The sequence below is a fragment of the Chlamydotis macqueenii genome, chromosome 10 (assembly GCF_036417535.1).
Source record: "Chlamydotis macqueenii isolate bChlMac1 chromosome 10, bChlMac1.mat, whole genome shotgun sequence".
NCBI classification, from domain to species: Eukaryota; Metazoa; Chordata; class Aves; order Otidiformes; family Otididae; genus Chlamydotis; species Chlamydotis macqueenii.
This window is the reverse complement of record NC_141565.1, coordinates 1,437,070-1,460,309: the sequence shown is the minus strand read 5'-3', so window position 1 is coordinate 1,460,309 and position 23,240 is coordinate 1,437,070. Positions and strand designations below refer to the sequence as shown.

At 40.1% G+C, this 23,240-nt stretch overlaps 1 protein-coding gene across 1 annotated transcript in view; it reads right to left on the bottom strand.

The window, feature by feature from the left end:
* NUP210 (nucleoporin 210) overlaps positions 1-23,006 on the bottom strand; it is a 65,176-nt gene extending 42,170 nt beyond the window's left edge. Inside the window, exons 1-11 of the mRNA XM_086755615.1 lie at positions 22,858-23,006; positions 13,837-13,973; positions 12,915-13,046; positions 11,061-11,157; positions 8,403-8,553; positions 6,477-6,609; positions 5,522-5,680; positions 4,981-5,049; positions 4,597-4,703; positions 3,400-3,540; positions 2,015-2,152 (exon numbers count right to left, since the gene is read on the bottom strand). Coding sequence (XP_086611741.1) covers positions 2,015-2,152; positions 3,400-3,540; positions 4,597-4,703; positions 4,981-5,049; positions 5,522-5,680; positions 6,477-6,609; positions 8,403-8,553; positions 11,061-11,157; positions 12,915-13,046; positions 13,837-13,973; positions 22,858-23,006 — 1,413 coding nt within the window. The remainder of the gene's footprint in view (positions 1-2,014; positions 2,153-3,399; positions 3,541-4,596; positions 4,704-4,980; positions 5,050-5,521; positions 5,681-6,476; positions 6,610-8,402; positions 8,554-11,060; positions 11,158-12,914; positions 13,047-13,836; positions 13,974-22,857) is intronic.
* Between the last annotated feature and the right edge of the window lie 234 nt (positions 23,007-23,240).

Sequence of the window (23,240 nt, the reverse complement as noted above, 5' to 3'; positions counted from 1 at the left end):
ACAAAAACAAATGGATAAACAGGTAACAGTGTGTGACAGAAGGAGATGCATGGGATGTGGCAAGAAATGTTTAAAGAATGTACGAGTTCAGAACGTTTTGTAAAGATATTTTCAATTAAAATAGGGAAATGAGCAGAAAACATAAAATAGAAATACTTCTTCTTAATAATTCTGTGGAGTCACATCTCCTTGCCACACAAACCAGACAAATTACTACATTTTTCTCTCTAGCACTGAGGACAGAAAGGGTGAACCAGCTTCTCTTTCGGTCTAATCATTACCCACAGCCTGTTAGCTGAACTCCATGCCACAAACTGTTACCAGTGACAGTGATGTCTTCACCAGAAAAAAAAAAAGTAACTTCCACATACTTAACTTCACAAAGATGGCACTTCACTTCTCTACTGCATGGAGGAAACGTCTCTTTTTTTTTTTTCCCTTTTCTCCTTTTTTCCTTGCAACAGAAGCCATCTTATTAGCACAAATATGAACAAAACAACCAACAGAAAACCAGACAGCTGACAAAGTAAAACTCAAAAGTCATTTTGATACCATCTGGAGGGAGTTACTTTCGCTATAAACAGAATTTGGCTAGATCCAAAAATCCCTTACAAATTATTTTCAGAAAAAGTCTATTCACCAATTTAAAATAGCCTGACTCAAAAACTGCCGAGTAGGAGGCAAACACTAATCTAGAGGCAGGAACAACAGTCAAGCTGTGTGCTACTGTAAACAAGCACTAGTATTGTTGAATGGCCATATTGGGAAAACGTTCTCAGTTTCAGTAAATGCAATCTGATTTAAATGCTGGGAGAAAAATAGTGTACGTTTTTAATGAAAAAAATCACAGTAAAGTAAGAATACTAACGCAGATTATTGGAGTAACACGAAGGAATGTTCTCTAGTGAGATAGTTGACGATATATGCAAGATAAGGTGAGACAAGAATGGAACTGTAAAAGAGGTGGGAAACAGGAACACACACTTCCTTTCTCTTACTGGGCTCTAGCAGAAGTTATGACAAAGTACTGAAAATTCATATTTGTACTGAGAATTTTTACCACACTCTGCTGGTGTGGCTGGGTATAGCATGAACTAAACCAAACTAATCCCACAGGAATTAAAAATACAGATGACAGTGCTAAACTCAATGACATGAACTTCAGATTTGCACTAGAGAATGTAAATTTATCCTCAAGAGATTGATTTATTTACTTCAGACATCACGTGTCCCACTGCCTCTTTTTGTGTACTGTTTACTTGAAGACAGACCCAAAACTCAGCACTACTTCACGCTAAAAGGGAGAGGCAGAAACTCCGCAGGAAACGCTTGAGTGCAGGGTCTGGGTATCATTGTACCGGGGCGAGAGTCCTGGCTGGAGAGGCACAATGTTCTTTTCTCCAGCTAGGCTATACTCCAGGATACAAAGGACTGGCAGCACGGGAGCAAAGACACACATCAGAAATGCAAGAAAAAAGTCCCTTTAGAAGGGCATACTGCAAATAAAATTGTGGCCCTTCCTTCTCTACAACTTTTCATTAGAAGCATGAGATGTGTGGGGAGTGAATGATACTGATGTCAAAGGCTGACAGGGCGCTGTTGATTGATCTTGTCAAGCCCTTTTTGCAGTCGCTTCACACTCCCTTTCAAACTCCCATATTTCCGTCCCTTTACAGTAACCAGCAGCCTCTAATTTATTAGTATTAAGTTCTGTACCTTGGATGTTTTCCACTCTGCGCGCATGTGTGGCGCATCCGTGATGGAGGGAGGAAGGGAATGAAAGATAAGAGGTAAAAGTCAGTGAGGTTTTCACATTTGTTCGTGGTTTTGTGCTTTTTTTTTTTTTTAACTACACTTTAATTCCTGCAACTAACATCCAACAAAATTCCTCCAAATAACGTCTTGGATATCACTGGGCCTGAAGTATCCAAAGTCAACTCTACAGAAGCAGTTACAGGCCTCGCTGTGCCTGCTTGAGCAATGCTTCCTGCATTTAGATACTTCTTTGGCATACCTGTATGGTGTATTGGTAGACTCCTGCTTTTGGCTGCCAAGGAAACGTCAAAATGCTGGGTGACAGAACTATGGGAACATATATTTCAACATCTTGCTGGTTTCGCACTGGAACTGGCAGTGTATGAACACCTCCATCCTAGAAAAAGCAACAGCACAGTATTATAAATGACACCATAGTACTTCCTAGGAATAACGTTTAGGTCTTGTATATAGACAAGTTGTTGAAAACATCTCAGAGAGAAAGGAAAGCAGCTGTTTAGGGTCACTTACAAACAGTGTTACTCGTGAGCAAAGGGTCAGCTGATCGCAGTGAAGTGTGCCGTTGTATTAAATGAGTAGTGTTACTAGGGAGATCCAGGTGCTCACATTACTTTAAAAGGCAAACAGCAATAAAAAAATACACTCTTCCACAGCCTCGTTTGAAGAATTAATTTGGTAACTCCACACCTGCATTTACTCTTTGCTCATTCAGCTCAGCAGCAGCTGAAGATGAAACTCAGCCTAAAAGACCCATTCCTCAACCCATCCCAAAATACTGGCCTTTACAGCTTTGCTGTAACTGTAATGCCATAATCCTCTCACACAACATATTGCTTCTTACCAGAGTTCTGATGGAAAACTTTAACAGCTCTCAGCTGACCTAATTTCATTCAAGAGTACCTACCTGACACGGAGAACAAGGATGGCTTATCATACACAAGGGTCTACAAAATCCTACTCAAGGAATCACTAAAATGATTTCACAGAAAATGGGTTGAAGTGTTGAGTTTTTTAAAGTTCCAAGCAAAAGCAAATCACTTTCACACCACGTGCCCTAGTTAGCCATACACTCAGCAGCCTGCACAACTAGCAGAAAGTTAATTAATATTAATTTGAAGGAATTTGCAGGCTGATACATTTGGCAGATTTTCATTCCAGCATTTAACATCACTTACCAAATGACAGAAAACTTTCCAAATGTAACTGAATGAAGAACAAGGCCAGGGTATGACACTGATGATCCTACCACAATAAATTGTAAAATTCACTCAGAGAATGTGAGAGGACCTTTGCACCAGCACAAGGATACAACATGTGCCCACGTCAGTATCTGCCATGAAAAAACACATCAGCGCTGTGCGCCACTACTTTAGCAGGTGTTTGCCACACACTCAGTAGCAAAATCCCACAGTCTTTACTTAAACAAATCCTCTGTTGACTTAATTGACAGTTTTCCTGAAGTAAGGATTTTAGAATTTGGTTCTCAATCTGTTTCAACAAAGATGGCTTAGACTCATGTAATTCTTACGTTTCCTTTTACTGTGCCACTATTAAGTCACTACTGCACGAGTAAATTATTTTTAGGCCTACCAGTAAAGCAGAAGAGTTATTACAAAAACATACCTGATCTACTACCGATGTCAGTGCGGCATCAATAACGGTCTGACCCTTCTTTACGGCTTTCACATAATGGTATGATCCATTCAGAGAGGACTTCAGCACCTCAAAATATTCTTTGGACAGCTTTGTATTAATTCTGATATTCTAAAACCAGAACATTAAACAGATATTGCCACAAGCAACTGACATCAATACTGTACTGTCAGCCATAAGCATATTAGCAACAAATCAAAAAGAAAGCAACTGTTAAATAACATAATCCAAACAAACTTATCTGACACTGAATAAGAACTTCTCCCTATGAACGTTTCAGTCTTTCAAAATAACTGTATCGTTTAGACACAGCATTAACTCCTCAGAAAATATTTACTTTTTAAAGTTATCAGCAATGCGTAGTTTAACATGAGAAGTACCAATATTTACACCACTAAATAATTCATATTTTACAATCATTTCTTAATTTTGTGCAGAAACACATGCAAATATACTGCCCCAATAGAACACTTTTTCCAATATCCAGCTGAAACTCAGACTTGTATCTCAGGAAGCAAATAAGTGCAAATAACTTTTACAGAAACTCAATATTCTGAAAAGTAATAATTTAATAATTTGTTCTGCTTGCAAATGAACTATTTAAATGTTGTCGTCTTTATTTTTTTAACAGGGATGTATATTTGGTACATAGCACCTAGAATTCATCTTATTTAACTACCAAGCAGTGAAGTGTTTTCATGATAGCTAATCATCTAAGCTTTTCCCATGATCGACTAAAAAGAAACAGGGGGCTCCTCGAGAGTGTTAAGCCTACCTTACACCCCATTCTAATAGGAAAGACTGCCTCTAGACATGACAGTATTATATTTGGGGGGACGACGAGATGAAGTACCACATTAGTGCTGCTCTCCACTAGTTACACTGGTGTGCAATATCCAGTGCAAGGCCTATGCTGTATGTTTGAACCACGTCGTCCAACTTCTTCCAGTTTTTTTCTACAGTGCTTAGACTCCATTAACTTTCACATGAATCACCCGGAGTGCTTTATTTAAAAAATAAACAAACAAACAAAGGGAAAAAAGGAAGAGGCAAGAAACAACATGCTTTGAAATGTCCTAACTGAACGTAAGAAACTGCTAAACTAATTTCAAAGAAAGCCAAGGTTTAGGAGAAAGACACTCGGAAGTATATCAACATTTCACTTACATCAGATAAATACACCTTATTGCTTGATTTGTCATACACTTCAATTGTAATTTCATAAAATCTGCCTGTTTCTAGGACCCATCTGTCACCTGGATGAACTGTAAATCCTACAAAACAGGAAATATTGAACAGCACAAATCAACAACCTCTTTACACAAGGGATATAAGCATTTTGCTTCTGGCGCGTACACTCTGAAGATGTACCTTCATTGCTTTAAGTTGCTGAGCACAGAGACAAAAGAAAATAAACAAATATTTACTACTGAACTATTAAGAGTAATAGGAGAAACAGAAGTGTGTATATACACAGAAAAAAAAAAAACAACACAAAAACAAGGCAAGAAATTATGTTAAGAAATCAGGAAAACTGCAGTCAGTACCAACCTAAATACCCAGGATTTACAACATAGATAGTGCTGTTTGGTAGTCTGGAAACCCCTTGCATGCGAATACCTGAAGTCTCAGTAAAGGAACGGAAAAGTTTTGACAAAAAAAGGTCAGCTTATTCCTGGGGCTCCTTGTGTTTCTCTGGATATTTCAAGCTAACTGTACCCTGAAAAATAAATGTTACCTCCACTATCCTGAAAGATAGTGAGTATTTTAGAGATCCCACTAGAGAATTCAATGCTCTAAATATAAAAATCAAATAAAGCCCCATCACATTTCCACACTGACTGAGGGGAACAGACATGATTTAATTGAACTTTTGCCAACTTAATTTCTTAGAACATTTCAAGGCATCAGGCAGCTCTGTTGAGATGGAATCCACAGCAGTGCTGCTTTCCATGGCTCTACCAGGCACTCCTGATTTTCAGGACTACTGGTACAAATGTGGAAAATTTTATCTTTTTTGTGCTGCAAAGGGTGGAAAGTTTGCCTCCTGCCACGAAGGTCTGGATGGAAAAGCATCACGTAGGAAGGATACTCTTGTGCCCAAGTATGAGGTTCGTTTGTCCCTGCTGCAATGCAGTTACAATTGATGTTGCCTGGTCCAACCTGGCAACCGGCCACGACGGATCTCCCTCAGCAGCAAGCGCGTTGTTCTGGAGCTGCAGTTCATACTGATCAGACGGCATCGTTAATTCTGTACATAAAACAAGACAAGAGATGAAACAATAAAAGCAAATATGTCAGTGTTGGATGATGCTAATTACTGCTGATTAATTTTTATTGATGTCTAGTGCACACATTAAATCAGTATTTTTGATGTCTTGCAGAAATAGCATTTCTACGATTATATCAACACACACACACACAAAACGAGCTTCTCGCCTAACTTATTTCTTCCAAGCTGCAGTTTCCAACGAATATCATCCCTCTGCTTAGACCTAACACCAATTCATTCCCAGCTTCAAAAGCGGTCCAATTACTTTCTACGAGTTACTAACAGTTTCTGCCGCTCCATTCTGCACTACTAGCTGATGTAGTGAACCTAGGTCAGTAAAACATTTCTTACATAGTTTCCAAAAAAAAAAAAAAACCAAAAAAAAAAACCCCCTCCTAACAGCTGCAACTACACCACACCTTTAAATGGACATAAATTTTCTTTTACAAAATTGCTAATCTAAATTTGATTTAACTGAGAAAGTTAGACATAGTTTCTTAGATAATGTGAAATAAATGAGTATATCTAAAATGATAGTGTTAGCTCCTGTTCCAAGTTACCCTTACCTTCATGTCCTTGACAAATCTGCAACAGTATATCCTTTATAGACACTATTTTTTTTGTGAAAAAAATACAGTTCTATCACCACGTGGTTTAGGAAAACAGTACTAGATATTAACAAAGCAGTTTAAACAATTACAAATTCCTCAGCAGTTAAAAATTCCCACAAAGCATTAAAAACAAACAAACAAAACAAAACGAGAACAGTACAAACCTGTAATCTTCCCTTGCCTTATTTTCTGAACTCTGTACTGAATTGATGTTCCTACCAGAAGATAAACATCATATGCCGGGTTTAAAAGGATGTTTTCCAAAATAAGCAATCTGACTTCTGCAGGATGTACATGCTATTGATTGAGGAGGGGGGGAAAAAGAAAAAAATCAGAAAAAGCAATCACATTTAAAGCAGCTCATTTGTTTGAAACAGACTATGCAGCAATAACTTATAATCTGTAAGTTAAAAATATTACTTGCTGTAATTGGCTCCATCATCACTACAAATTTTGTCAAAAGAGGGGAATGCAAAGGACAAGGAATGGTACAGACATCTGCTCTGTGCACACTGTCCAAAAAAACCCCCAAGTCTGTATGGACATCATTTTGGTTCTATTTTCTAGAGAATACAGAAAAATCAGACAGATGCACAGTGACTATTCAGATATCTAGAAACTTATTTCCCCTACTGAAAATCATGGTACCTCCAAACAACAGATCCTTTATAACTTCACTGCGGAATCTGTATCAAACTCATCTCTCTATTAAATTAGGAATACAACAGATAATTGTATCAATTCTATTACAGCTGTTTGAGAGATGTTCACTGAAAACGTGCAGTCCGGTAGCAGGGAGAGATTTAAAGGGACTGCTAACCAGAAAGACACAGAAACTGCAAACAGAACAATATCATTTCAATTCACTTCCAGTATCAGCTCAAAACTGATTCAGAAAAATAAGTATTAAAACAGAAAACTAACCAAGCTACAAGCATTCAAGAAAAAAAAGTCAGACTCATATCATGTAGCTATACTCAACACAATAATCACAGGCAGAACTGTAACAAAAATGCAGTTCTTCACATGCACTATTATTTGTACCATGTGACTAGTATTACGTGTGTTCAGGTAATATTTACACAGAACACTTTTTACAAGTATGGGTTAGACAGTCCAAGGCAATTCCACTTCAAGGGAAAACATTAAGTACAACATGTAGTAACACAAATCTGCAAAAACAGACTGCGGATGAGAGACAAACTTCAGACAACCCCCACCACTTTACACAAGGGTTTTTATCAAGTGTAGTATTAAGATGATACTAGCACAATTACAAGTATTCCTGTAAGCAACAACTTAAAGCAACAACAAAAAACTCTCTCGAGTGTTTGTAAATTCTATTAAGAGAAAAAACAACTCTGTTACCAGAGTTAAGTGAAAAACTCAGTCATCACAAGTTATAGAGAAAGAAACAGCATGGATCCACACAACACCTGGGAAGACGGCCAATACTGCAGTTTAATACCCTTGTGGCACTGACATTCTGATCCCAAAGCCTCTCCTCGGAGACCAGAATCTAACGAGGTAGAATTAGACACTAACAAAGTACTCATATGATACTCATTCCAAAACACAACAGTAAATAAAGGTATATCCAATATAGCAATCCTTGTTCTACTCATTTATTCATTGAAGAAAAAAAAAAAAAAAAAAAAGACCTGCAGTGTTCTAGTTGGTTATTTTTAAAAAAAGCTAAAGGGCCAATGCCCTATCCAGCATGATTCTAGTTTTATAGAGACATATAAGATGAACGACTATCAGGAATATAAAATCACACAGAAGTATTTGAAGTGTATTCCTCTGCTGTAGGGCCTTTTGTCAGAGAGTTAGGCTTAAAAATGATCTCCAGCACACGCACCATCCTGGGTGAGGTAACTGCATCAAACTCCAGCCCTGTCAGGGTGACCAAGAGCAGCACTGTAATCTTCTGTGATACGGGCTACAGAGTCAACCCAGTAACACAGCGATGCGGCACTGATAGCCACAACGGGAACAATGTGGCAGAGCAAACTTCCAGTACTCCTCTAACCCTGAACTATAAGATTAAATAATAATAATAATATTTTAAAATAATGTGAGTTTCTTACCTTATAGACACTTTCCTGTATTCTTGCTTTTAATTTAGAACTCCCCGTTTTCATTCCAGACACCAAAATGGTATCTCCTTGCTTGGCAACTTTTTCCATCTCCGATATATAGGAAGGTGGAATATAAGTGGATTCTAAGAATTTGAGTATACTGAAAGGCAAACCAAAAAGTGATAGAAAGTTGTTAAACCAACCTTTGTAAACCCACAGAGAAACAAAACCACCATCTATTCCCAGCTATTTTAATTTTAAAGCAAATTTAAGATGTCTGCCTGGGACTAGATATCCAAATTTTACTCATTCCTCAAGATATCTGCAGCTAATTTCTGTGGCTGATAAAAGTTTGTTTGAAGCTTGTTTAAGGGCTTTAAAGAGATATCAGAAGACTGCACATGTTGTCTATAATGATCCTTCCAGCTTGTACAGTAGGTGTAGACTGCAAAAACTCTCGACATTATTGTGGAACAACTGCTGTGAAAGACTTGAAGCTTATGTTTATGAAAGCAACAGCTTAACAAAGCAGAACATAACTTTGACCTACATGAAGAAGCTAGGACGCATTTAATAAATGACTGAAAAAAATCTACAAGTAGAATACTTGTAACTGTTAGAAATTTCAATGAGATGTGACAACAGAGAGGAAAGGAATTTGCCATGAATGAGTAAATGAGAGGACAGAAATTGAGAGAACCACGTTTCAAAGGTTGCAAGCTCCTGCATGCACACAATCTGTTTGGCTTTATGTGCACTTTCACAATAAAATCAGTAAAGCCACATTGAGAACAGTTATTAATGCTAACATTTATGACAGTTTATAATTTCTTTTGCAAAGCTGTAACATCATTAGAACAATTTTTATGTGATCATAGCTGTGCTAACAGTAGAGGATACTAGTTTGGTTAAAATCACATCTCCAGCAAATACTTACAGTGAAACAAAAATCTCCGTATGGCCTAGGTCTTGGATGACAAGTCCCACTAAACTATTAGCACAATGTCTGGCTCTCACTGGAGACAGGGCACACACACTCATACCTGCAGCTTCAAGCACATTACGACCTTAACAGGCTTTCCTCAGATAATGCTGTGTGTTTATTTCTCTAGGGTTGCAAAATGGGAGTTGGTGTTTACCTAGCAGCAAAGAGTCTTGTTTGCTACCCTCACCCCATTTCCAATATATTTGGAATACAAGTTTAAGGATGGAAGTCAACTGTTAACCATGCTGCTAAGAGCATTCGTTTCCCCACATTCTACTCATAGAATCATCATATAGACTAAAGTCAGGTTCTTTAAAGTTCCCTACATTATTTGATGTCCTGCAATCTACCTACATTTTACTGGAATCTGTTTTCTGAAGTAACTGAAGCCTCTGCTGCGTGAGTCTGAATCTATTTCATCTTGCAAGCTTACTATATGTTAGAGAAGTTCTGACTAAAGCTCTACTCAAGAAGTGTCTGTAAACTCTTTTGTGAGAAAAAACAATGTTTCATGTGTTTGCAGTCTGGTCAAATCCAAGTATACCAGGGAAGCATTTTTTCAACCAACATTCACATTGAGCAAAGTCAAGATTCACAGTGGCTTTTAATGTAATGAATACTAGCATAATACTGCTAACAGGATCCTGCTGCGCTGACAACAGTTGGTGTCAGTGCAAATATAAAACTCTTGGGGCTCAAGTTGAAAAACATTCCATACAAGGTACTGCTAAGCAGCCTTCAATTCTGATTAGTTTAATGAGAACGCAAACTCAAATTTCTGTTTGAAGCCACTGAAGAACACAACAGTGACATCAACACTGTAAATCTAAACAATGCACATACATAATAAAATAAAAAAAACACTACCACCAAAATAGAGGCTAAAGACTGTCTGGTGACAAATATAAGAGGAAAAAAACAAAACAAAACAAAAAAACAAACAAACAAAAAGATGAGCTCACTTTCAAGATCCTTGAATAGAAGTTTCCACAGAACACAGCACTTCTAAATTCCAGTCAACTTATTTTTTGAGTTAGTGCAGACGATGAACCCAAGCACCATGACTTATTTATCAAACAAGTGCTTTCCATTCATTGCTTTGTCTGCAAGACAATACATTGAATACCTTCACTGAGTTATTTCACCTGGCCTTACGAGCTGTATCTAGCGTACAAGCAGCCACTTGGTCCATTCCTATTTAAAGGTTAGCTAGTTTGAAAGCTATTTCAACACCAGAACTAGGTGCTGACTGAAACCTGAAATTCTTCAAATCTGGAGAGTTCATTTCTGAAAGGGAAGATGATGGTTTTTACTTTAAAAAAAAAAACGATTTAAAAAAAAACTCTGTTGAAATTCTTACGGGTAAGTCTTTCCTTTGCACAAGATGTTTCAGGAAGATCAACAATTGCATCTATTTATTTCTAGTTGTTGCATTAGAGCTACCTGGGCTGTTCGTTAACACTACCAGTTGTTAAATTAAACAGGGATGAGTGCGCCCAGACTGTTGAGTATTCACTTGAGGAAAAAAAAAAAACAACAAACAAAAAAAAACCAAAAAAAAACCACCTTGAAAGAATTAGCATTATTTTAGGCATCAGTTCATTAAGCTGCCTACATGTGGGTAAATATTTAAACGAATTAAACTTAAACAAGACTTTCGAGAACAAAGTAAATGAACCTACCGTAAGGCATTGTGGGCATCTGAGAAGCCATCAGCCTCTGTGTCTTTCACTATTGTCCAGTCAAAGACTAATCCTGCCAATGTGCTGAAAGTGTTTCCTGTAAGTCAGATTAACAATCAGATTAAAACAAAAATAACAAGCATAGAGTCTTCCTAGAACACAACTTCTTTCCCTAGAAAATTTCTCTGTCTTACCCCTAAAAGAGGAATTTGTAACGAAATACCTATTGGTATTTAGTCAAATATCACAATCTATCTTGCTTTACTGAGTTTGGCAAATTCAAGATATTTAACTGGCTTTTCTGTTGACAGTTTGCAACAGCATATGCCGCTTTATGTTTTTCACAAAGCCCAGTGGATAGGTGCAGGTGTCACCACCTATCCTGCATTTGTCAGCCCCTAAGAGATCCTTGGCACCCGCCACCTCCTTCCCCCTTTGACCACAAAAATCTTACTATTTCTTGGATATTAGCAGGACACCAAAATATCTACTAAGCGGTCTTCCCTTCTGAAATGTGGATCTGACATACCATTTGGGTAATGAGTTCACAGCACTGATGAACCGCACTTTTCACATACATTGTTTGGTTTTGACGGATCCCAAGGTTATTTGGGTAAAAAGGAACCGATTTTCGAAGCTTTTGAGTGTATCCCCTAAACTTAGATTGCTAAGCTTAGTCCTAAGGCTCCTATCCAACATCTTGCTTCAGTCATGCAGATTAAACGTTCTTTGTGAGTTTTGAACCACTGCTCCTGTTCAGACTAACTTGGGTGGCTTCCAAGGCAAATATGTCCACCAAGCATGCTGGAGAGTTTGCAGAAACGCCAAGCCAAGAATCCGGTATTATGTATAGCATAAGAAAACAAAATTACTTTTCATCATTAACATATTGCCATACATAATCTGGCATTCACAGTTTACAAACAAATTAATGTAAGATGGGCTCATTAACTATCCAAAACAAACATTTCAGCCTTTTATATCTGCTTTACATATCATTTCCTTTCAGCCCAGAAGTTGTCCTAAAAACCACTTGGTTTGTGTGACTGTTGATGCGTGCATAAAAATGGATTGTTGAAACCAAAGCATGAAATTCTTACCAGCACCATGGTTCTTTTTCTGATGCTACAGACAGTATGAAGAGTAGAAGTTTTCTGCTCCTATTAAATAATTATGCATTCAGTCCAAATGCATTGACTCTCATGAGCCTAAACGGTACCTCCCAAAAGTGAGTGTTTCTAAAATAAATAAGGGATATTAATCCAAGCAACAAGTGGTTGGTCTTCAACATCATATTTGAGCATGCTGTTGGTGCTTGATTGGATTTGGATAAAATGTCCTTTTGCAAAATTTTTTAGACTATCTCAGCTCAAAAGGGAAAAAAAAAAAAAAAAGAAAAAAAAACCCACAACTACTTCACATTCCTGTGTAACCTTGTTAGCTAAATCCTGATGGGACACTACAACAGGACAAGTGCTGGAACCTTTTCCATTACATTGTTACTCCTGACCTGGAGTAAAATTTATAAGAGCTGACACCTTCCATTGCAATTACTTTAAATTCTGATTTTTTAAAAATATCCTTAGAACTAGAGTTAAGTTTCCTGGAAAAATAAAGGAAAAAGGCAAGCAAGAGTTCTTGGAAATCAAGCGGTGTTTGATTTTCCTAATCAAGGGGTAAGATTCTAAACTTAAACAAAAACAATAGGTTACTGAATGTATTATGCAGAGGACCCCCTTTAAATTACTTAGCTTGGCTTCTAACATTCAATTGTCTTGCAAATAAAACTAGTGCACATATTGGACAATTAAGAGTTTCAATACAGATTTTACCTCCTGCTAGTACATCTCTTACCTTCAGAATCCAAAGCCTGAATTTTCAGCTCCAGTGGTGAATCTTCAAGATACAGTTCTCTTGTTGTGGATACAATTTGGATGCCATGAATTATATCAACTATAGCATCACAACGAAGGACTTGTCCAGTCACTTGAAGAGACATCAGAAAGGGTACATGAAGTCAGCAACATTGGATGTGCTCATCAAGAGAGCCAACAAGTCAAAATGGACCTCAAATTGAAGCCAACGACACAAGACACTGGAGGAACTGAAACTAGGTCATGACCTCGACTATGAAACTCTTGGTCAAATGGTGACCGTGGCTAAATAAGCAAAAAAAAGCAGTTCCCTTCCTCACTGAACTTTACAATAAATCTTAATAAATTGTGATTTCCAACTACACTAACAATTACAGACATTTTCTCAGCATACATATTAAAGAGTTTCTACAGTGCAACTGTCAGACATGGCTCATGTCCTAGAGAACTTAATTACTTTTACCCAGAAAGCGTAAACTCCAATATACTTCTTGATTTAGTGACTGCAAGACATTTACTTGACTGTTTCCGCCTATCATTATAAAAACTATGCAGGTATATTGTATAACAGACACAAAGGCAATCTCCAGCTTTCTAAATGCCAAACACCTGCATTTGCCTTATATAAAAAGAATGTACTGAAGATTATTTTCAGCCACACCCCCTCCTCCCTTTTTTTTTTTTTAAAGAATCACTAGTTTCCCTGGATATATCATTAACACTTATTTGAGGCCTTTAACAAACGTGGCCTTTAAACCCCATGCCTATGGAAAGTCTAAAGTAACTATGCTTATGAATGGGAGTTTCTTGTTTTGTGCACTTTTAAATCTCTACTCTATTACTGGAGGATGCCAGGATGCCCATAAACAACTAGTAGTATGCTTAGAAAAGTTAAAACCTACTTATATCTTCAGCAAAGATGATACTTGTCAGACGTGTGGGCTGCGAGGACCGTGCCTGGACAACAGCCTTCTGCGAACACTGGCGCTCATCCTGATCTGCTGGCTCTACGCTTGCAACCTCCGGCCTAGTGGAGGACCTACAAGATTATTTGGTTATGTTAGCAGGATTTAAGTTACTACTACACAGAAATCAAAGGTCTGGTTTAAAAGCCATCAAAATAATTTACATGAGACATGCCACATGGTCAGGACCCAACTTTCATAAGATGTAGGCTGCAGCAGCTCCTCGAGGACTTCAACAACAGCGAGTGTGGGCTGAGGAAGGGGGACATTACAGACCAGAAGCCCACCAGAGCCCCAGCAGACAAACACAGCATCCTCTCTACTTGAATGCAATTCAGTCACTTCAGAGCTATACCCAGCTACTTAATAAAACTACAAAGCCTTTGGCCTGACTATTTATTAGCTTAGAGGTGTTGAACAAGCAGAACCACTGCATTTACAAAACATGTTTGAAAAAGTTATGAAAAAAGTGGAAACTTTCCCTGATGACAGAACATCATGATTATGTATGTTTGCTATAGGAGAGGATATGAACAAGTGAGAAAATTTTTTTTAATCAATAAATTAGGAAGGAAAAAAAAAAAGTATTTAGTCTGTTTACCTGCAGTATGTAACACTGTGTAAAACACAAAATTGTATAATCATCTTTGGCGCAATGTAAGCCTACATGGAGTTTTAAACTAAAAACTGATGCATCTATTACTTTCTGCTCTGAATTGCATGGCTTTTCTAAACACAACTGCTCCAGGAAGGAGCTTGTGGGAAGCTCACCATGGACACAGAGCCCAGTTCTCACTTCCTGTGTGCCAAAAATACCAAGATGGGGAGAAAAAAAAAAAGTTGAAAAGTTATTAACACCCAAACCTCTTGGAATTAAATTTGAGACAGCAGCAGCATAATATTTACTGGAATTGCTTCTCCCAGATGGTGACAGCAGCTCTGAGCCCTGAATGTAGAGTGCTCAAAGCAATTAATCTGCAAGCAGGCCATACCTCTTGCAAATAGCTGCAGAATGCCACCCCTCTGTACTGGGATGAGGTGCTGACCAACTGTTCTGGAGAACTGGGTCACCCCTGCTCTACACAACTCCTCACTCACACTACTCCTGCGGGAGTTAGGGCAGAGTAGGCAGAACGGCAGCCCACCTGGGCTCCAGCTCAGAGCCCGGCAGCTTGCTTAAGCCGCTAATGAATTAAGCGCCTGGAACAGCCACCACTGTTTGCTCAGGGATCCTGAGTCAAAGCTCCCTCACAAGGGCCCTTTGAAGGATTAAAACAATGAAAGGCGGCACTCATGACAAAGTCGTTTAGGAATTGCTTCTCCCAGATGACGACAGCAGTTCTGATGAAACCGTTGCATTACCCGGCAAACGCAATCTAAACCGGGCCGTAGATCCCTACCTGGTAAAGATGGTGAAGTGGATCGATTCTGACTTTTCTTCTGGAGGATGGTCAAATATGCCTACCTCTAATCTATGAGAAAACAGCTTCCAACTCAGCAAGGAGCTGGAGGGGAGCTTATGGGAATACCATACACGCCCTTCTCCCCAGACACGGGTTTTACCTACTTTTACTATTGGCAGAACCAACCAGCAAAGAACAAAATTTCTCATTAACTAAAATTGTATCCATTTCAAAAACCAACATATTACAATATTTTCCGTTATCTTAGAGTTAACGGTTGCAGTCCAGCTGAGCGTGGACGAATCTGGTTGTAATCACCTTTTAAAGGATTTTGAAGCAACAGTAGCAACTGTTAACCCAGAAATTTCAAGATAGTTTATCTGATCAAGGAAAAAACAACTCACAGCAGAAAGCAATGGATAATTCAAAACACCAATTAGAGGCTTACAACACAAATAGGAGCGTATTTTTTATACTAGGGTTTCTACTGTTTCTAAAATAACATGATTTATTTTCTATATCAGTAGTACATTCAGCTTTGCTATATAGCGATTAATTTAAGAGTGAACAATTAGTTATTCTCCTGTTATTCTGTGGCTTCTTAGGCAACCATGAAACAGTTTTCCAACATTCAGCAAGTTTCTTTAAGCAACGTTAGTATTCACAACCAGTAAGACTTTTTCTGTACTTGGCTGGTGGGTGTTTTTTTAAGCTAAGCATCCGGATCTGATCTTAATATGCATGCAGGCGCGTTAAAACAAGTGTTATATCTATGGAATTGACTTTTACTTTCATTACTTAGTTCTTTACATTGCTTAGTATTCTATGCCATTAGAATTTTTATTATTATTAATTTAAGGTTTTTGCATTCTGCATACAGCCTGAAATTAATTGTGTTTACAACACAACAGGGGTTTCATTGTGTTTTGTATTTGTTCTTTTAATATATGGTTAGGAATTGTAATACATAATCACTACAGTTTGCACTAATAGCAGTGCTGTAAAACTAAATCTAATTACAAGATATTTCTCAGACTAGAAAAAGAAAGGAACAAAGATAAACTAAAAGTCTGCATTAAATTTTAGCTGTAAACTTACATACACTCCACAATTACAAAGGAACTGTAAAGCTTTTACAGCTGAACGCAGGTTAACTCTTAGTTGTCACTGGAGTAGGGAACCTGAGAGCAGAATATCAGCTGAATTTCTTACTTTTTAAAATAGAAATACATTTTTAATTTCATTCTCAATAGGATGTCTGGTATTTTAGCAACTATCTCAACTGGGCAGGTGAAGCCTTTCCGAGGCTCAGTTTACTATTGTGAATTATACTGAAAGACAATCTGCATTACTGTTGTTTTTTACAGCGTAACATATGAAATATTTGATGGGCCCTCGCTATCATTCGGCAATCTCAAAAGCACGTTCTGTTTACAGCTACATCCAATTCAGGGTCAAGTACAGAAAGGATAAGGCACTAACCAAATAAGCTGTGTATTACTCTGCTGTAATACACACAGGGATCACTGCTGTGTCCTAGATGGACAAGAAAGAAACGTTTGCTCTAAAATGACACCAAAGACTGCAATTTATATCATCTTCTAATTACAGCAGATCTTTGGCAGCACGTCAGCATGTGACACTGAGCACTAGGCTTGTCAGAGGTCAAAATTAGATCCCGAGAAGCAAGCAACGGGAAGCATTTCTGGCACTAGCTCTCGATCCCACATCAACGTCCGTCAGAAAGAGCAAGGCAGAGGAAGAAGCACTGGAGAGGAGAATGAGGAGGTGAGGAAGAAAAGCTAACAAAAGTCTCAATATCTATTTCCCTCAGAATAAAAACCTGCTTGCATAGGAAATAATGACACTCGCAATAAGGACCACCAGTCCTCTTGCTGATTTCCGTTTCATTCATTATTTTCACCCCCCCTCCCTGGACGCTGCGTGCCAAGATTGTATCTACAGATCTACCCAAACCTATGCCCGCACTGTTTTAATCAACTGTTCTGTAATATCACATGTGAATACTTCAAGGATTATACTTAATTCACTTACCAGCTGGTTTAAAGATCAGGCAAATATTATCCTCTCTCTCACTCTAGTAATACTCTGTTGATTCTTATTGCTTCAGCATTTTACATTGTTTTATCAGCTCTTCAGCCTAAACTCAACTCACTACATTAGCAAAAATCCACCTTTGTGTAATGGACCACGACTGGCGGTTGAGCTATCTTTGGGCAGGTACACAGCCAGAGGGGAAGTGGTAAGGTTTTCAAGAGTTTGGTAAGGCTGGATTGACGGATACGTTAGGTACCTTATTTCTAGTCACTGCTGGGACTAACACTGCTGACATACAAAAATGAAAAGAGAAACGAGAGACAGAACAGCATCCAGGCAACTGTAGTTGTATGATAAAAAAAAAGATTCCTAGAGAACCAAGGATATGGGAATTGAACCCTTTCCAAAGACAACACAGAGGGAGCCTGGCAGAGTTCCCTCACCTCTTAAGGATTTTTAACAACACAGTGGCAGATTATCTCTCTATTGTGCACTCAGTCCTCTCCTAGGATGTTTCTTATTGTGCTGGGAAAACAAAAAGCAGCAAAAAAATCCTCCCTCCAGTTCTGCTTTAAAAGCAAATGGAAACATCACACACCACAGAATGAGCCAAGGATGAAGCCTGGTGATCAGCTGGCATGCTCATTAACTTCAAAGGAAGCAGAGTTAAGCCAGTGATGATTGTTCTCAAAATCCAACCCAGATGCCCAACTATAACTTGGATATTTTGTCAAGTCAACTGGTGCCCAAAAGCATTTTACCCTAAGTGCTTATCTTTGTACCCTTCCTAGCTGTGTGAAGGAAAATGGCATGCTGCACTATCTCTCTGCTAATCATCTTCCAACTAAGAGAACGCAATAAATAAAGGTTGGTCTATACAAATTGTTCTGAAATTAGCTTGGCCTGATTTCAGATCAGAATATAAAACTAAAAAATGGCATCTACTTCCAAAACACAAACATCGTATTTTGCATTACATCAAATTATTCACCTTGTTAAACACCTTCTCACATGTAGACACCCTTAAAGCTGTGATTACTAAGGTGAGACCGACACCCAAAGAGAGTTAGTCTTAAAACATTTCACTGGTGTTCAGCAATGTAAGCTGCCCAGAATCAACAACAGTCCCTACTCTTCTATCCTCCCTCCCAGGCATGGGGTTATGCTCAGATTGAGAAAAAGCTTTTTCAACAGTAAACCCACATTGCAGGTTGACACATCGGCTAAGAGGAAAAAACACTATTATTTCTTCTGCCTCTTCAACTCTGGCAGAACATTTGCACTGCAGTCACGCTACCCGCTCTGGTTTAGAGCCAACCTACTCAGGTAACACAGACCTGAGCCACAGCAGCACAGCCCGGCTCACTTTACCAGCAAGGATACCTCAACCCAGTTCTGAGCTCGTTCTATATCTACAAGAGCTTGAAGCCACGCTGGGATAGCACACGCTGCAGCGCAGTGTGTCCGCAGCGTAGGCACCTCCCAGAGAGAGGGAGAACATTTTGCTGCCGCTACAACAGCCCTATAAATAGGAAATGTAGAGCAGCTAAAAACCACAGAACAGGGTAAGGATAGCATGGGATAACAATCATTATTTAAGATGTCATTTCATAATATGGAAATTAACAGTCAGTATCTCACACAAGACATTTTTCAGTGAGAGTCAAAGATACATTTTTTTTTTTGTTAAAACAGGTAATCCACTGAACAACAACAGAATGTCCAGATTATCAGAGATGAGACTGACAGTCCTATAGCAAAGGAACAGACCTTGATCAGTAACACTCTATTTTATATGCATTTTTAAAACACAGAAGCCACCGCATACATCCCATGGAGCGATAAGACCAAATGACAACCCAGTATCAGAAACATTACAAGATAAGGAGCTAGAAAACGAGCTCTGCCAGCCAACTACTGCAACAGCAGGGCTGTATCTAGGTTTTGGATTCTCTGGAAGTACCTGCACATTACGCAGCTCTAACAGCTCTCAGCCGCTGGCTCTCTCACTCCAGCACTTTGACACCTGCTCCTCTCTCAGTGGCAATCAGCTTTACATAACCTTGTCAGCGAGGGCTACAGTAGCACACACAAACCCTTTTATTTAAGGTGGCAATAAACTTTCCCTCATTATATTTGTAACTCTACTGTATGGGGCCATTATCGCCTTTGAACAGTTTCCTGCAGCTGTAACCTCTCCATAGCAAATCCTCTGACTTTGATGGTCAGTGGTCCAAATTCAATCAGTTGTATTTCTCAAAGCTAACTCCTGAAACTTCAACTTTCACCAGATCCCACCACGTATCTCAGTTCTACAAGATACGAAATAATATTACAGACATGTAAGCATATTTTTATGCCACAGATAATTTCTATATTTCTATAAATTTCTATTTCTATAAATACCCTGTGCCATGCTGTATGCCTTGTGGGAAAATGTTTGGGGTTTTTTTTTTGTTTTGTTTTGCATATTCCCTCTTCCCCCCTCACATATTATTATGGTAAGGCAGATTTCAAGGAGAGAACGCCACTTCTGAATGATTTCATTCTTCCAGGTGTAATTTCTGGATTAAGGTAATTAAAAGACAAATAAGGATGTAATTTAAATGCTAAATATATCCACACAGACTGTGTTTTATCCCTGAAGATAGTACCATGTACAATATTTACAGATGGGAACACCGTATGCTTTGAAAACAAAAACTTTTACCAAAAAGTAATTTTAACATAAAGGCAACCCAAACTCCAGAAGGCACGAGCATCTTGAAAATCAGAAAATACGTTAAAGCCATGCTTGTAACGTTATCATTGCTCCCAGTCTGCTGGGATGATGATAACATTTGACCTTTTTCCCTTCAAATAACTGGAATTCTCAGATACCACTACAATCCCTTTGAAAATCTTCTGTTTTCAGAGGTAAACTTCAAGCCCCAAAGGGAAACTGGGAAGATATAAGGCACAACATGCCATAGACTGATTTTACATAAACCTGGACACTCGGGTACGAATTCTGAATGCTTGAGATGGTAATGCAGTCCTCCAAATACTCAAGAGGTGTATTCTGAAGACAGATGCTGCTGTAAGATGAGAACAGCTTTCATACCTACCTCTAACCTCACAATCACCTGTATTACACAGCCTCCGTCCCTTCTCTAGACACAATCCTGCCACTTCCATTCCAAATACCTGCTTTCGTGCATGCAAACCCACTCATCGTTCTACAAATCCTGGGTGATGAACAGTCACTACTTCTGAAGTCATTACCTTTGGTACTTTTAAACGTCTTCAGTTGAACTGCCTCCTTCCAGTAATAGCTACTGCTGATAATTTTAACAGGAAAGTACAGGAAACTCATCAGCAAGTAGCTGTGGAGTTGCCTGCCCCTCCAAAGTACACTTCATTCTAATTCCCTACAGTTCAAGGCCTGTGGGGGCACAGATGTAGAGGGAGAGAGAGCCACAAATCAGATCTAGCCAACGTGCTCGAGCACTGCAACGAGCATTACTGCTTCTGCTCAGTCACACACACACAGAGCTACTGCTTCCTTCTGATGGTTTTGTAAGCACACGTTGAGTTTTACCACCCACATCCTGCTAGTCCCTGCAAAGCAGAAGTGAATAAATATAAATTTACAACCCTGGTACAGAAAATGACGACGCACTCTGTATCAACCTGGTATAGGTTCCTTAACTCTCCACCAAAATTAATCCCTGAAGGGCAGAGGGAGAGAATGGAAAGGCACATCGAGGCCTGTCCACACAAGGGATACAACCCACTGCTGGCAATCAGCACCAATATAACACACCCCAAAGTGCCTACAAATCATTCTCATTGGAGTTACATATGTGGACCAAATCTGCCATTTCCCTAGAGTACAATCTTACATCTTTTCATCTGTAGATTTCAATGAGATTTGCAAAGGTCTACACGCTTCTGTCAGTTGGACAGCACCTGGCACACGCAGGAATGGCTGTATCCAGCCCAGCAACACCTAGCAGTTCACTGGCAAAATAGGAGAGACAGTCTACATGTCCTAAATTTCACTAGTGCTTTGCTGACTTTGTTTTTTACCTTCATAGAATGTACTTTACCACATAAGCCAAATCCTTTTAAAGACTCGGTTACCTTTAAAGATTACAGTAAGGTGAAAGAAAAAACCCACACTTGTGAGATTTTCTCTAGAACGGTCCATACAAAAATTAAGTTACACAACCACACACAGCTCATCTAGTAACTACCTTTCAGTCAACTTTTGGAGAAACTCTGATTACTGCTCTTGTGTGCAAACACCCTCAAATGTGTAAGCTGTCACAGATCAAAGGCTGGTAGAAGTGTAGGACCACTGGGTAAGTAAACCAATACAGAGTGAAAATATAACTCTACAAGTCATATTTCAGTAACTGTCAGTCACAATATAACAACTGAAAACACCTACATGCATCCATCTGGCTCATGGAATTATCCTCCTAAACCTACCTCGACTGCCACATTTTTTTCAGGTGTGTACCTCCTGCTTATTACTGATCCAAATTACAAGTCTAGTCTGCTAACAGAAGGATGAGGATTTGGTAACACTTGTTTAACATGCAGACTGTGACAGTTTCTGCATCTGCACACACCGTGATATTTGCCTTCAGTCCCTGTGCTCAGCACAGCCCTCCTGCGAGCCTGGCCCACGAGGCAGGATGGGGACTCCCAGCTACCCTCACATGCTCAGCACCAAGGCCTCCAAAACAAACTCAGGAAAGATATAATCTTTTAAAACTTCGTCTTGCCCAGGTAATGTGCTCAGGGTGTTGCCTACACTTAACAGCAGCATGGAGGGGCTTTTGCTTTTTTGAGTGCTGCAACTCAATTCCTCCTTCTTTATGTCCATACCTCAAACTCCTTCAGTACTGACCGCAGCGAGGGAAGGGGCATTTTTACACCGGCAGCATAAGTGTTGGCCCTGGGTGCCGTCCCCACACAAGGGGGAGCGCCTGCGGGGTGGCGCTGTGGGTGCGTGGGGTGGCAGGGCGAGCACATCGGGCCTGGGAGGAGGCAGCGTGGGCATCTGTGGGGTATGTGGGGCGGCAGGGTGGGGACCTGTGGGGTGTGCGGCGCATGCGGGGCGCCCAGCCATGGCGGGAAGCTCCTCCACAACAGGGACCTTCCCCTCACGGCCTTTTCACCCCCGGCCTGTAGTCAGAGTCCCTTTCCAGCGGGTTTAACCCCCACTGCAAAAAAAAACCAAAACAAAACAAAACAAAAAAACCTAGCAGTAGTTTGTAAAGTGCGGCCTTTCCCCTTGGGGATTAGTTCCATTTCTGCCCGCACACGGCCGGGCTTCCCCAAAAAACACCCGAAATAACGTGAAACCGGCCTGGCCTCAGAGGAACGGCTCCGGGGAGCGACCAGGCCGCGCCGGTCGCCTTTTCCCGCCGCAGGTGCATCCGGATGGCGGCGAAGCGAGGGGGGGAAGAAGCGGCGGACAAAGGACGGCGGCACCTGCACTCACCATCGGTAGCAACCCTCGCTGGCCTCCAGCGTGAAGTTGACGCGGGTGCCGCGGGTGAAAGGGAGCAGCACCTTGGGGATGTTGAGCTTGGAGGAGGCGGTGAGGTGAAGGGAGAAGAGGAGGAGAAAAGACAGAGCGGGGGGAGCCATACTCCGCCGCGGGCAACTGCCGCCGGTGGGGGCGGGTAAAGGACGTTTGCGCGCCGCGGGCGGAGGGACGTCAGCGCCGGGGCAGGGCGGCCCCGGGGGGCGGAGGAGGCGAGGAGAGGGGCCGGCCCGTCTCCTCGCCCCCTCCGCCCCCCGGGGCCGCCCTGCCCCGGCGCCGCCTTCCCGAGGTGGGGTCTAGCGGCCGCCGCGGTCGAGGCGAGAGCCTGCCGCCAAGCA